A 15,209-nucleotide genomic window follows, 5' to 3' on the forward strand; every position below is an offset into this window, starting at 1 on the left:
ACTTGTGGCTTGAAATGAATGAATGAATTAATTAATAAGGATGCAATAGTCACTCACACACAGAGAACACTCATGTTAATTAATAAACGTTTTACTACGTCAACTAACGTCAGTTCGCTAGTGTGAATAAATCTTTTGAAACATTTCACAGTGCACAACTCACCGTTTCAGCAACGCTGACAGCATCGCTCCTCAGCTTCAGACTTCAGATACCATTTCCTCCGCCGATGCATCGGTGAAACCAGGTGTTGGGCCGAATTCTGCCTGCCTGCCGAGAACTGCATGCACCTCGCGGGTGATAACGATCATTTATGTTGAGAAAAGAGGTGGATGCAAATCTCGGCAGGTAGCCTACAAAATTTGATCTTCCGAATTATGCATCCACCTCTTTTAGGTCCTTTTCAGACACTTTGCTGAGCTCACTGATCAAACGGCGTTATCACCACATATATTTACTGAATGTCAAGGACCGGTACTTCTAGTGTATTAAAATATTAAAGACTCTAAACGTTCATAAAATATATACTTAGAATCATTTAACACCATTGATGGACCCCACAAAGAATATTATAGCGTTTAAAAGCAGTACTTGGAGGTGCATGCAATTCTCGGGCAGGCAGGCAAACAAATGTTTTCATCTGTCCTCCAACCCAAGATGTCCAACACCTGATTACAAACACCGCACACACAGATGCCATTATGAAACTAAACAGCACACTAAACCAAGAGGAGGAAACTAAAAAATAAAATGAAGACCTCTGTTAGCTAACTTAACATAACTAGGCTAGCTAACTACAACTTAGCAAACTAAATTAGAAAGACAAACCGACCATCAGACAGACACAGAGAGACAAGTTCTAAGTAAAATATATGACAAATTGATTAGCTAGCTCATAACGATGTTTATCGGTTTGATGCTCTGACTTAACGAGGCGTGACAGTGTTTCTGTTTGGAGAATGACGTTTGACTGAGGAAATAATCAACTTTGGGCACAAAATTAAGCTATTCAAAAACATGCAACGTCAAAAAAATCAAAATTGTAAGGAAATGAGTCAGAAAAATATGAAATATCATAGAAATGTTAAAATACAGTGGAGAGGGGTTTTATGTACTTTTGGTTTGTTTTAAAAAGCTCAGAGATGTTTGCTAAAACGTTTGCCTGCTGGAGATCTAAAGGTTAAATGCAAATAGATGAAATTGGAACAAATTTAGTTTTTTTTACATATATTACAGACTGTCAAGGTCAAGGCACACTTTTTTTTTTAAAGTTTGCTAGCTAATCAATAGGCCATTCTTTACTGTGAGCTGACTTGATCAACATCAACACGTCTAACCTGCCTGCAATAACAGGTACCTGTAGTCTTAGAGAGACTGACCTATCTGGACTCTGTAATTATAGGTAAATGTCAAACTGATTTAATATATGTTGTTACTTTAATACATAGGTATTATTCTTAACATTTAGAGGGTGAAATGACTCAAACGCACCCTTTGATATCCACATCTGTACTATTTTCAACCACAGCAGATCTTCACTCTATAAATAACAGCAAATGAAGGGTTTTATTCCGCCATATTCCAAATTTCTGCTGTTAGTCGCAGGGATCTGAAAATGCAATTGTGTAAATAATTGTGCAGCCCTGCTAAATTACCCTTCACTAAAAGAACACTGTCATACTCTGCATCAGTAAAGTGTTGATTTTGTGCTCAAGCTCATGAGTGGGTTAAGCCTTTAGCATGAGCGAGGCGTTCAGAGGTGGTAGACAGGCATTTTATTGTTCGCTGACCTCACCACAAGGAAACAGGTGGAGCCCTTTCCCCGGTGTAATGCAGCAGTGTTGTAATGCCGACTGCAGCCCGCTCCCACCTCAGAAAGAGCCTCTTTCACTCTGCTGCTCCAATATTCTCCCGAGCCGACAACTCCTCTGCATGGAGAAGTTTTGTGGGTAGGGGAGGTTAGGGGGCCTCAGTGCATTCGAGGAGGGAGGTAGGGAGAGGAGGCTGCGTGAAGTAAGCCATTCAGCTTGTTCAACCATCTCGCTGTGAAGGTTAACCACCAACGCCATGGCGGACCTTGGCTAGGAATGACACGACCCTCCCTTTGGGCACTGGGTTCACTTCTCTCCCAGAAAGACGTGTGTACAGAATACTCACCAAAACCCAGGGAGGCCCGGGCCGGGGTGGAGAATTACTGACTTAATGTGAGGAGGCGAGGCGGGGAAGGCTGCTTCAGAACAAACTGTTCACTGCCCCCAGGCCCTGCAGTAAAGGTCTCAAGCAAACTGGAAAGACTACAAGAAGTATTGCGCTGAATATGAGCACGCATTTTCTGCCATACTGCCTTTTCTTCAGCTCTGCCAAGCAGATAACAGACACCCCCAGGAGTAACTGTTCAAGCATGCTGCACACAGATCCTGTGAGCAGTTGTCTTTTTGTCTAATGAGACTGAAACAAGTGTTTTTACTCTGAACAGTAGCAATGAAGAAACAACTCTGAGCATACATATCACTCTTTAATACCTTAGAAAAACAACACATCTTAAAGAAAAGGCAGCCAATGGCTTCAGCTTGTTTGCGGAAGTATTTTAATCATCTCCACAAAGGAAGACCTATGGCTCAAGTTTTTTTCTCAATTTATCATTAACAATGAACCGTTGTTCATTTATTATTTCAAGACGCAACCTCCTATGTCTGGAGCGTAAGCATTGTTGCTTGGTTCCTATGAGATTACGGCAGTTTCAAGAATACAAGTAGTCCACGTTCAGGTAGTTGTGAGAAGACACCTCCTTGACTCATTATTCGTCTAGACATGACAGATTCAAAGTTATTGTCTCATAAGTCAGAAGTACTCATAAATAAAGAGCAGAGAGAGTTTCAGCAGGAGGACACAACTAGAAACGTATGCATCAGCACCCATTTATTCTGTCGGTGCCGTTCTTTTGGCTGATCCTGACCTCTTTCTGCCAAATGCAAAGAGGTGAGAATTTCAGTGTATGGATCACAGAAGTGCCATATTAAAATTCACATTATTCTGCGTGAGCGTCCTTGAGTCCAGGCAGTACGTTTGATGCCCTGACACTCTGAAGAAGTCCAGACTTCTAGGTGCTGTTGGCCTGCTCTTGCTCAAAAAGAGCCATGGCTAGATGTGAGCGTGACCCCAGACCCTGCAGGTTGCTGAGGACACAGCGGTGGTAGATATCCTCACTGAAACGCGGGTTGCACGCTCGCCGCACGTATTTCTGGATCAGCGCCGGCTCTACGGCTCTGAACACGTGCAGGCCCGAGTAACGGACAAATATGTCATACACGTCCATGCTTTCCAGCAGCTCCTCGTTGTCCAAGATATCGGCAGCCATCTTGGTCCGCGCCGTCATGTAGTCCGCATTGTAAAAGCAAGCCTCGTCGAAAACGTGGCGGTCAAAACGGCCGTCTCGCAGTGACTCAGAGGAAAAAGAGGAGGAGGCGGCAGAGGGCTGCTGGTCGCGGTAGACAACAGCAGGACTGTACTCTTGGAAGTGGATGGGGTAGAAGACCTGCCAGTTGCTGATGGCGTTCATTCTGCAGCGATTCAGGAACTCGGCGTTGATCTCTGTCCACACACTGGCCAGGAAAAACAGCGTGTCCACTGGGTGCTTCTTAGAGATGATGTCCATCAGCTTGACTTGCGAGGGCACCTCCGTCTTCACGCTGATCCAGGGGATCTTCACGTCTCCGTAGCGCTTCTCCACCTCCCCAATCATGGCCTTAATGCCGGCGAACACATCAGTCTGGCTCACTCGCTGTGCATCAAAGGGATCATAGATGAACAGGAACGTGAGTAAAACATTGTCATGGGTGTCCAAAGTGTTCATCACGTACATATCGAGGAAGTTACCAACATAGTCCTGATCCTGGGCAGTGACAGGCAGGATGACCTGCACCCGTGTTGCCTCTGTCACATAGGGCATGGGGATAATCTCAACTGCACTTAGAGGTCGCAACAAGTTAACCCGTTTAGCAATGACTTGACTGTGCCCTTTCTGGGTGTAGGCCTCCAGCGCGAGCTCCAGCACATACTCCATACCACGCGTGGGATCAAAGCGCCGGTAACCGTTAAGAAGACGCCGCTTGCGGAAGCGTAGCTGGGGCTGGTAGCGCTCATTTAGACGCTCCACCGCAATCTCCAGAACTGCATTTACATCCGCGCGGTCAGCCCCTCTCATCTCACACTTGGGGGAACTGTCAATGCACGAGTAAATGTGCTCTTCAGTGAAGTACTCCCAGTTTATAACCTCAAAACGGGTTCTCGGCTTGAAGGGAGGGTTGATTCCAATAGGCCATGTGACTCCAGCCTTACCCTCTGGTGTCAGGTCACTCAGGTTGTTGATCTGCATCTGGTGAGTACACACAAAAATATGTCAAATGCCAAATAAAAGCTAAAAAGCAGCATACTGTGTAAACATTTGCCTTCATGACATATTTGATTGCTCTGTGGTGTAGGGTATCTTCCAAGTTCAGTCAAAACAGTGCTAATGAACTATCATTAGCAGCTACTTAAATTATATAATGAGGCTTCTCAGGCAGATCATATTCACAAGACGATGACGCTGGAATGTAACATTTCATGCCTCAACAAAACACTCTTGTCTTGGCTTTTGGTCAGAAATATCTGCTTTGGCTCAAAAAGTGTTTGTGATGAGGGGGAACAGTATACGTCCACAGGGAACTCAACGCCAAAGCAGCCCACCGATGCAGTCCAATCAGATAAGAGTTACACAAACAAACCTGAAGAAGTGTTTATAGTAGAGAGAAAGCAGAGTAAAGTATGACAAACCTGCAGCTGTTGAATCTGTAGGTAAGTCTGTTCCAGCTCAATCTGACTGAAGCGTTTGTGTAGGCGATACATGAGATTTGGTTCTGATATAGGATGGACGGTGAAGGCATTTATAAACTGTTCGCTGTCTTCACGCTCTGGATCTGCGTTTTTCCCGAGCTCAAAGTAACGATATGTCATCTCCTGTGAACCACACAAACATTGACAAAGAGGAGAAATGTTAATGTGGATATTCTGCCAATAAAATTGTTTCAAATGGACATTAATAAAACTACTCCTATAATTTCCATGCACATTTCTATTGGTGTCTATTTTTTTTTTTTTACCTGGTGCATCTCCACACAACTGAGACCCAGGTAGTCAATAATGCAGCGGCCCAGCCACTCATCAGGTCTCACACTGAGGATGTCATTACGGCAGGTATCAAGGTGGGGATGCAGACGGGCCAGCAGACTGCGGGACAGCAGGTAGCCGTAGCCCCCGTGGCAGTAGCGTGCCTTCTCCTCTCCGCCAATGAACTCCTCCGCCCTGCCCATATACAGGTCCTGACCTGCACTGAGGTGACCCACCAGCTCTGACAGACGATCTGCTTGCATGTAAGTGTCATCCTGGGCTAAGAGGAACCAGTCATAGTCTGAGCCGTAGTGCTGGTGGAGGTGACGCACTGTCTCGTACATCAACCACACTGGACGGTCATCACCATGGGCAACCACAGTCATGCCGTGAGGCACCTTAGGGCTGCGCAGGCCTGTGAAGAAAAAGGTGCGGTGGAAATGGTGGGCAACTGTGCGATTCACGGCCACGGCCAGCGTGCTGAGGGTCGCCCGAGAGGTCAGGACACCCACCAGCAGTCGCTCTCTGATGCCCAGTTCAGTGTGAATATACCGAGTTCTGGAGAGGTGGACGAGCAAAGACAAATTAATACAGAACAGAAAAACAAAAACCGAATGAAAGATGAACAGGTAAACAGTCAATCTGTTTCCATCACAAGGCAAGGCAAGTTTATTTGTATAGCACATTTCAACAACAAGGTAATTCGAAGTGCTTTACATAAAACATACAAGCAACAGGGAAATCTAAAAGAGTTAAATAGAAAATAAAAAACAGGCAGGTCCGTCACCTTTGCTTATTTTTCTTCTTTTATTCCCCCACTCTATCCTTTTATTTATTTATTACTCTATTCCTAAGAGGACTCTAACCCTTTAACACGTAGGGACTCTAACCCTAAGGGGAATAAGAAATATAGATGTCAACAGATGCAAATTCATTTACATGAAGTTCTAAAACTATTATAAGGCAAATTCCAGCCAATAATCAGCTGTAGGATTTGAAATAAGACATGAAAAGGAGGATGAAATATGTGGATCAACATATCTGCTCTCTACATCTGAGCCACTGTATATCTGTACAAAGAGATTAGATTGATGTAATCCCTAATCTATAGGCCACCTACACCGTATATTCCAGTCAGTGCATTAAGATTATTGCAGGGGAGATTTAAATGTAAGCCTACTTAATAGAAAATTAACAAATGTAAATCCTCTTTGTTTTGTTTCTTAAAACAAAATCTGGAAGATAAAAAGACATTTTGATGTAACAAATCTGTCTTTAAATTTGTAGAATAAAAAGTCAATGGCTACATGTGTAGGTTTTGCTAAAAAGCCCCTTTTATAACACAGAGGCAGACTTTTAACACAATTCTTTGTAGAGCATAGCTGTGCACATTATTGTAGTGTTTTGGCATCTGGCAACATGACAAATACATGTCTTACGCACTCACCTGAGGACTTTCTTGTGTGACTTGTTTGGGTCCTTGTGATAGGGCACGATACGTGGCTGGAAGTCATCTCCAGCTCCATCTCTGGAGTCTCTCTGGGCATCTCCTCGGCCCATGTAATGCCTCCCATTGCCCAGTTCATCTCCACAGGATTCATCGGTGTCCCCTTGTGTCCAGGACACCATCAAAAGGCTCAGACTGCACCCCAGGGACAGGCCGAGGAGAAGGGGTAAAGCAGGCCTGAACACGGCCAAAAAGGAGGAGAGACGCATGTCTGGCAGATATGAGCTACACTTGATGAAGCTGTCCTGGAAAAATTTACTTGCTGCGGAGCATTTGAAGAGCTCTCCTGCCTTAACTTAACACATTTTAACGCCAAAACAAAAGGGGAAATTACGGGAAATCAATTTGTTGGCAGAAAGAAAATTGCCTTAAATGTCACATAATGTCTATCCTCAGTCCCATCCGGTGAGGTAGTATGTTAGTAGTAAAGTTTCTAATCAACCTATCAGGCAAATATTATATTTGAATTTTACCTCGTAGGTAACAACTTACAGATTTTGAAAATGTAATAAATGTTGTTTTATCTCTTACTCCACAACTGAACATGCCCAAACTGTAAACGTGCCAATGTACAAACTAGTCGGCCCAAAAAACAAATACCTGCAAATATCTTAAAACCACTTAACTGCTGTAACTGTGTTGCTCACTGTCATGTTAACGTTAACTGTGTAACCATTGCATTTTGGGCTAATGCTATGTTAATTAGCTTAACTAATTTTGGCTAGCTATAACGCTAAAAGACACTTCTAACGTCAGCTAACTATTGTAGCAACACCGTTTGAGTTAACCTCAACCTAGTCAGTCAGTAGTTTCTAAAAAATCGAAGCAAGAGGATCCAAAAGTTTTGATCGCAAATCGGAAATTATAACCTGAACAGCAACGTCAACGTTCAAGAGGTACAAACATCAAAGAGCAAGCTAGCATGCTAGCATCGCGTCCGTTGTTTTAGTGCAGATAATGTCGCTCCTCAGTCCGTCTCCACCAACACTGACATGAAGGCGTAATACATCCCATTTTTTATCGTTGATACAGCAGGTAAAAAGCCATCCGGCATAGCCAAGCACATGTCGTCCATTTTCTCCAGTTTCTTGACTTCCTCAAAAAATTTAGTGCCACACACGCAGAGGGTAAAAACTAACGTCCTCTCTTGGGTCGGTTTTACCCTCCTCATCCCTGACTGAGCGTCCGCTGCTGCTGCATCACCTTTGACTGACTCGAGGGACCTGTACGCCTCTGGAAAACCAAAGACCAAAACAAGACAATACCGTATTTTTATGAACATATGATTAATGTGGCCCCGTGTCACGGTATGAATCTTTGTGATGATGAAAAAAAGGAGCTTTTAGACACCTATAGTATCTCAGACGATCTCTCCATCACAGCAGGTTGACACATTTTATTGTTTGGTTTACCAACGTATCCTCTGTATACTTAGTCCCAGGTATTAACTACCTTATTTCACTTATTTATAAATTAAATCTGCTACCAAAGGGACATTTTTACTGCAGTCCCACGACAAGGGGAGGGTACATCCATGCTCACCGCCCTCTTTGACCATATATGGTCCGTCTGGCGGTTTGGTGCTCGGCTACATCCACCCGGCGAAAAGTGGACACGAGACCGTCGGTGTGCTCCTGAGACCAGTACTTCGTTATCCAGGTAAGAGCGACGTTTACAGTGCCTGACAACTATGGCTGACATGGACAACATATATAGGGCTCTGTTCAAATAAATATAGGCTTGAAAAAACACTCTTTAACCGCCGTCAGACCTTTTTCTAGCTAGTTGGGCCTTTCGTCAAGTTAGCGGCTCAGGCCTGTCAGTTGTTAGCTTAGCCACAGAGCTAACGCAGTCAGCGGCTAGTTTATAAAAATGGATGTGATGATCCTTCTTTGTGTGACATTCTGTCTTAATCAGCTAACGCAACTGTTTTGGGACTGTCGTCGGCTAGTTTACTTTAAAGTGGCAAATCCGCCGTTAATATCAGCGGCATCAGCTAATGGTTATCGTTAGCAACAGCTGGGCTATCAAGCGTTGTAATGTTAAGACTGAGCACAACGTGCAAGCAGGTGGGACGGGAAGGGACCGAAATGCGGTCTTCGTTAGCATTACCACCACCATCATCATCATCATCATCAGCGCTCTTAAGGCCCAAATCTTTGACCATGTTAGGCCTTTTCTGATAACGGTAGTCCCTCATTGAAATCAAACGAAAATTGAAGTTACGCCGTGAGTTCAATTACCGTCACATTTTTGTCTCTACTGTGAATTGGCGTTTGTTCAACTCGCGATTAGCCACTTCTACCCGGATTGATACTCTGATAATATTTCACTGGTATAATTTAAAAGTACTCCCGAAATGAAAAGAACACCTGGGAATTTGGGCATGGTCATGATGTTCCTTACATAACATGGTATTATTAAAGAATGAGGTTATTAATCTGTATGTCCCAATTATTCCCCCCTTTTTATTTTAATTTTTTTTCCTGTTGTTGAATAGCCTTGCACAACCATGCCATCCGACTTAGCCAAGAAGAAGGCAGCAAAGAAGAAGGAGGCCGCTAAAGCCCGCCAGCGTACCAAAAAGACTGAAGAGGAGGGTGAACAACCAGAGACCCAGCTCAACGGAGCTGAGAGCAATGGTGAGAGGACTGATCTTTGAACATATGTTATAGGCTTGGTTGTGATTTACTAGGTGTGTATCGTTCCTGAGATCAGTTCTGCCATTGGCTTGACTTTTTCTTACTTCATACTACACTTGAACTTGCCATTTTGCCAAATCAGTACATGTATAGCTTAATATGAGAAGAATAGTTAAGAGGATTTATTTTCTCAAATTATTTTTTATTTTTTTTTACAGGTATTGCCAGTTTGACAAAGGAGCTGGATGAATTTGAGCTAGCAAAAACAGAGGCACGGGCAGTGACGGGCGTTCTGGCCTCACATCCCAACAGCACTGATGTCCACATTAGCAGCCTGTCGCTCACCTTCCATGGCCAAGAGCTTCTTGCAGACACCAGCCTGGAGCTCAACTCAGGCAGACGCTATGGGCTCATTGGCCTTAACGGCACAGGTAAAAGTCTCTCCTGGCACATGATATTACTGTCAGTGGCCTGTACACTTCCTGGTACCTGATACCTTTTTCCGCCTTTGCAGTTTTGGCTACTTGGACATACTAAAAACATTTAACTACACCTATGATGAGGGGGAAGAAATGTAATTTTCTTATCTACTTTTCTCTACCAGGAAAATCCATGCTGTTGTCAGCCATCGGGCATCGTGAGATTCCTATTCCAGAGCACATCGATATTTACCACTTGACCCGGGAGATGGCCCCCAGCGACAAGACAGCACTGCAGTGTGTCATGGAGGTGGATGAACAGAGGATTATGCTGGAGAAGGAGGCAGAGAGACTTGCTCATGAGGACTGTGAGTTACATGTGTACAATGAGAAATGCATTTAATTTGTATAACTGCAACTCTAGATGGGGAAACTTATTGTCGGAGGCAAAACAGTTGAGAGACGGCACACATAGTTTGAGTGGAGTCTCTCATAGGTATTCTGTAGCTCAGCTGATTGAAATGAATAGTAATTGCCTTTCTCTTGCCCCTGTATAGCCGAGTGTGAGAAGCTTATGGAGCTGTATGAGCGTCTGGAGGAGCTGGATGCAGATAAGGCAGAGGTGCGAGCCTCTCGAATCCTCCACGGTTTGGGTTTCACTGCTGCTATGCAGCAAAAGAAACTGAAGGACTTCAGTGGAGGATGGAGGATGCGTGTTGCTCTAGCCAGGTAAAGGCAAAGTGCTTAGTATTACACCATTCAGGGAGATGATTTGATGCTTCTTGCAGCATCCACATATGAAAGTGTGACTAAAACTTTGTGCACACTTCAGTCTGCATTTTTAGTACCGTAATACTACCAATTCAAATTGGTGAAATTTTGTTTTGCTGTCAAAGACATTTTGTAAGTCAAACTGTGGAAGTAACAAAATTGTTTTCTAACACACAAAAGGCAGCACCCATGGAAAAGGGTACATGAGTAATGGTGTATGAAATTGTTAAAACAAAGTTTCCTGTTTTTTAAAAAAAAAAAGTGTATAAAATTTTTTACTATCCTGTTTGCCCAGAGCCCTGTTCATCAAGCCCTTCATGCTGTTGCTGGATGAGCCCACTAACCACTTGGATTTGGATGCCTGTGTGTGGTTAGAGGAGGAGCTCAAGTCGTAAGTTCAGTCCCCCACTTCATCGCTTTTAAAGAGTCCAAAACAGTTGATACATGTTGCTCGTCCTGCTTGGTGTTGACAGGTTCAAGCGAATCCTTGTACTCATCTCACACTCTCAAGACTTCCTGAATGGTGTGTGCACCAACATCATCCACCTGCATCAGAGGAAACTGAAATACTACACGGTAAGAACACGTTGACGCCACCCCTGGTGCCCGAAAGGAAAACTGCCTTAGCATCCCTTGGAAGGTCTTTAAACGTATCTTAAATGGTCTCATAATGCTAAATAAGGAAATTGGGGGTAGGATGTTACTAATTATGTTTCTGTGTGCCGCCCTGTTGGATGACCATGCAAATCTATTTTTGCTTCAAGGGTAACTATGACCAGTATGTGAAGACCAGAGAGGAGTTGGAAGAGAACCAAATGAAGCGCTTCAACTGGGAACAGGACCAGATAACACACATGAAGGTAAAACAGACACTACATGGTGAATGTTTTAAAGAGTCCATGTCTAGGCCCTGCGCAGAAAAAAATGTCACCCCCTCTAGATGAGTGTTTCACGAGCCAAACTGATGTATTTTAATTTTTTTTATTTTATTTTAACGATTTAATTGTTTTCAAATCAAAATTGCGATTTAAAAGAATGTAATTAGCTAATCATGAAGACGGCAAGGTTAAAACAGTCATGCAGTTGCAAATTCATTCCGTTGTCATCCTGTTACGGTCCTACTCACCAATCAGAGCGGGCAGAGGGCGTGTACATTTTACAACAACGAAACTGGAGGAAAACGTGTAATAATGGTGCACAGGCGGCGGCTGTGCCACGGTTTTGTCCGGCGTCAACTCACAATAAAGTGTTTCAGCAGGGGAGCATTTACACACGTTGTTAATTTGTCATTTTGTGTGCTTCAACTACGGAAAACTGCTCTCTGTGAGCCCATTCTGCTCTGTGCAGGTTACATATCCACATGGAGCATTTAAGAATAAGAGCTTTTTGCCCGTCTGATTTTTGCTGAGTTATTTAGATTTTGCTTATTTGTTCAGTTGTCCTTCATTTTTGTGCTTCTAGCATGTAGGCTACCTAGTTAAATTGTTTTGTTTTTTTTCTGTTGTAACTGTTTGTTGTTGATGTTGGATCGGGAGTCTGCAATGGGTGTCTTATTTTGAAAACAGTGACTCACTTCCACAATAAAACAAACTCCACTTCCGATAAGATCATTAATTAATTTTTATGACTTATAACTAACTTTGGTGGGGAAAGAGGGGGGTAGAGGTGCTATTTTACACAGCAAAGCTGTTCTAATTACTGTGGCACTTGTGTTGGCTGTCACCAACTAAATTGATCAGGATTTGGGTAACTAGCGACCTTTGCTAAACAGTTTCCTGGAGGTGAAACTGTAAAACCTTTACAAACATTCATTATTGTATTTGATTAGCTGGATCAAAACTTGTTCTCACTGTTTGTACATCCCTCTCCTCTAGAATTACATAGCCAGGTTTGGTCACGGCTCTGCAAAGCTGGCACGACAGGCACAGAGCAAAGAGAAGACTCTGCAGAAGATGGTGGCTTCAGGCTTGACTGAAAAAGTTGTGAATGACAAGGTACTGTAATGATGTTGGTTTCTGATGTCATTGAAATGTTGGTTTAGTAACTAAGTGGTTTGCAGACTTTTGATCCGGTGAGGAATTTTGGCCAATGGCGCATGTGTTACAATTACCTACTTCTGTCTCCCATAGACTCTGTCATTTTATTTTCCTCCCTGTGGGAAGATTCCTCCCCCTGTTATCATGGTTCAGAACGTGAGCTTCAAGTACAGTGACAACACAGTGAGTATAGTTAATACTGCAGCAAAGACAACTTTGTTCACTGAAATACAGATTCATCCTCACTCATCTGTTAATGTTTCCCATAGCCACACATATATAAAAACCTGGAGTTTGGTATTGACCTGGATACAAGAGTGGCTCTGGTGGGGCCCAATGGAGCAGGGAAATCCACACTACTGAAGCTGCTGATGGGAGAGGTAGGTACAGTTCACTTCCCCATTATGCCACAACAACCTGCAGTTGTCTTCAGAGTATTCATGTCCTTATTTTTATTTTTTCTTCCCAGCTGCTACCCACAGATGGCATGATCCGTAAACATTCTCACGTGAAGATCGGCAGATATCACCAGGTAAAACACCAAGCCTCTTTTAAACTATGAGTGCCCTTAAACAACCAGAACATGAGTGTGCTTAAAAAGAAACGATGCTATGACAGACCTTCCATGTAGAGTGTATTTAGAGCCCGACCGATTTATTGTTTTGCGGATATTATTGGCCGAGATATAACTATTAAAAAAGAGAAACGGAAGGTCAGATCCTTCCCTCATGTTATGAGTGTTGCATAGTTTGCCCACCAGCGCTCTTCTGTTCAAAACGCTGCAGCACCACAGAACAAAACATCAGCTGACCGAAGTCTACCAGAGCTACGAAGAGTAGCTCCTGGTAGCTCTCACACTCCGTGTTCCCAGTGAGTTGGTCTTTTGTCACGTCAATTACATGACTGAGATATAAAAACAGCCCAAATAAATTCTCTTCGGAGACCAGACTTGCTAACCCTCCCGTTTTTCACTGCCCTCTCCAGGTTCACAGCAGTGTTTAATGTTACGGTAGTTGGGTGTTGGAGGCTATGCTGCTGACAGACGTGATTGCAGATGTATATCTGAAACAGTAGGGCAGTTCTAGTGATCAGTCCTGTCATTTTATCTAATTTATTACTTCTAAATAAGCACAATGCTGCCCGTTGGTAAATTTGCCACAAAGCTAATGCCATGTTTATCAGTGGATATGGTATTTTTAGTAGTACTATATATTGTTTTGCTGGCCCCTACAATATGTACACTATTTACTGTTCATTAGTAAGTCCTCTATAATTTAAAAATGTGTTCTGTAGTTTTATACATTTTATTCTTTATCAAAACTTTGATATATTTTGCTGTACTATTTCTAATGTTTCTTTTTATACTGCATTATGTCATGGTGTTTTGGTATTGTCTCAACATAACAAGAAAATTGGCCAATATATCGGCATATCAGACTTAAATCTTCAAAAATCGAAATCCGTATTGGACTTACACCAACCGATATGGGATTTTTATGTTTTATAAAATGTCTACATATCTGCTTATGTTACAGCATCTGACAGAGCAGCTGGAGCTGGACCTGTCTCCTTTGGAGTACATGATGAAGTGTTTCCCTGAGATCAAAGAAAAAGAGGAGATGAGGAAGATCATTGGTCGCTATGGGCTGACAGGAAAACAGCAGGTAGGATTGGGCTACTCCTCCCAGATAATACAAGCGGGGAAGGTGCAAAGTTTGTGTCTTAATCTGCAACAGTCTCTAAATTTACACCTGAAACGCCTCCCAGGTCAGTCCGATCAGGAACTTGTCAGATGGTCAGAAGTGCCGGGTGTGTTTTGCCTGGCTGGCCTGGCAGAACCCTCACATGTTGTTCCTTGACGAGCCCACCAATCACCTGGATATTGAGACTATTGACGCATTGGCAGACGCCGTCAATGAGTTCGACGGCGGAATGATGCTAGTTAGCCACGACTTCAGGCTGATTCAACAGGTATGTGTTAAACATTTGGTTGGAAATGGCACCGTAACCCAGACTTGGGTTTTTACTTGACCATGTCCTTTTTCTCCAGGTGGCTCAGGAGATCTGGGTGTGTGAGAATCAAACCATCACAAAGTGGAACCGGGACATCCTGGCATACAAGGAGCACTTGAAATCAAAGATTGAAAAGCAAGCGCATGACATCTAAAAAAAAAAAAACCATCACGCTCTGAGCCACTCCTTTATCTTGCATCATGGATTTGACCTGCGAGCTCCTGAGGGGGGGGTGAACAGGATTTGCATTGCGGGAAATGTTCCAAGTAGAACTGAAACAATCTCTTATGCATCTTATCGGACACGTCTCTTGTACATTTACTGTATTTCCATCTCGGTTTGACAGTGCCACACCGTGCTGACTCCTCCCCACCCCACCCACCCCCACCCCCCTTCACCTCAGGCTGCACTTTGATTGGCTGATTCACCTGAAGCGTCTCGGTGCATTTTGGAACGCATTCCGTTGTGCTGTCTTCATAGAAAAGTTTTATTTTTCCAAATGTTCTGTTTTATCCCCACATGTATACAGCAGCTTTTAGGTCATATTTTATGATATTTAAAAGTTGACTTTTTTTTTGTTTTTTTTTTTCCCTGTGTAAAAGAGCAGTTCTGCCTTATTTAACAATGTAATGCAATAAAGGTTTGTCTGAATAAACAGAACATAAAAACAGCACA

General features: G+C 43.2%; 2 protein-coding genes across 4 annotated transcripts; one reads left to right on the top strand and one right to left on the bottom strand.

The window, feature by feature from the left end:
- Window positions 1-2,500: 2,500 nt before the first annotated feature.
- chpf2 (chondroitin polymerizing factor 2) lies at window positions 2,501-8,649 on the bottom strand. Of its 3 annotated transcripts, XM_046054749.1 has the most exons (6): window positions 8,004-8,644; window positions 7,558-7,886; window positions 6,594-6,830; window positions 5,140-5,704; window positions 4,814-4,996; window positions 2,501-4,373 (listed from the first exon to the last, which is right to left on the bottom strand). In XM_046054749.1, exons 2-6 carry the CDS (start codon window positions 7,575-7,577, stop codon window positions 3,099-3,101), a joined length of 2,280 nt encoding a protein of 759 aa, XP_045910705.1. In that variant the 5' UTR covers window positions 7,578-7,886; window positions 8,004-8,644; the 3' UTR covers window positions 2,501-3,098. The 3 variants fall into 3 exon arrangements, with proteins under 3 accessions (XP_045910705.1, XP_045910539.1, XP_045910623.1); XM_046054583.1 differs by having other exon boundaries at window positions 6,594-7,886; window positions 8,004-8,649; XM_046054667.1 differs by having other exon boundaries at window positions 6,594-8,649.
- Window positions 8,157-15,207, top strand: abcf2b (ATP-binding cassette, sub-family F (GCN20), member 2b). Its single transcript, XM_046054865.1, has 15 exons — window positions 8,157-8,312; window positions 9,154-9,295; window positions 9,514-9,726; window positions 9,900-10,082; window positions 10,272-10,443; window positions 10,781-10,876; window positions 10,959-11,061; window positions 11,250-11,345; window positions 12,360-12,479; window positions 12,615-12,704; window positions 12,791-12,901; window positions 12,991-13,053; window positions 14,057-14,185; window positions 14,289-14,492; window positions 14,572-15,207. Exons 2-15 carry the CDS (start codon window positions 9,166-9,168, stop codon window positions 14,686-14,688), a joined length of 1,827 nt encoding a protein of 608 aa, XP_045910821.1. The 5' UTR covers window positions 8,157-8,312; window positions 9,154-9,165; the 3' UTR covers window positions 14,689-15,207.
- Window positions 15,208-15,209: the final 2 nt, after the last annotated feature.

The sequence above is a fragment of the Micropterus dolomieu genome, linkage group LG01 (assembly GCF_021292245.1).
Source record: "Micropterus dolomieu isolate WLL.071019.BEF.003 ecotype Adirondacks linkage group LG01, ASM2129224v1, whole genome shotgun sequence".
NCBI classification, from domain to species: Eukaryota; Metazoa; Chordata; class Actinopteri; order Centrarchiformes; family Centrarchidae; genus Micropterus; species Micropterus dolomieu.

Excerpts from the sequence above, each read along its gene's own strand:
- chpf2 (XM_046054583.1), bottom strand. The coding sequence starts at position 6,862 with ATGCGTCTCTCCTCCTTTTTGGCCGTGTTCAGGCCTGCTTTACCCCTT. Across the intron at positions 5,705-6,593 it reads TCACACAAGAAAGTCCTCAG|AACTCGGTATATTCACACTG; the intron begins GTGAGTGCGTAA and ends CCACCTCTCCAG. Across the intron at positions 4,997-5,139 it reads GTTGTGTGGAGATGCACCAG|GAGATGACATATCGTTACTT; the intron begins GTAAAAAAAAAA and ends TGTGGTTCACAG.
- abcf2b (XM_046054865.1), top strand. The coding sequence starts at position 9,166 with ATGCCATCCGACTTAGCCAAGAAGAAGGCAGCAAAGAAGAAGGAGGCC. Across the intron at positions 10,877-10,958 it reads TTAGAGGAGGAGCTCAAGTC|GTTCAAGCGAATCCTTGTAC; the intron begins GTAAGTTCAGTC and ends TGGTGTTGACAG. Across the intron at positions 13,054-14,056 it reads AGATCGGCAGATATCACCAG|CATCTGACAGAGCAGCTGGA; the intron begins GTAAAACACCAA and ends CTTATGTTACAG.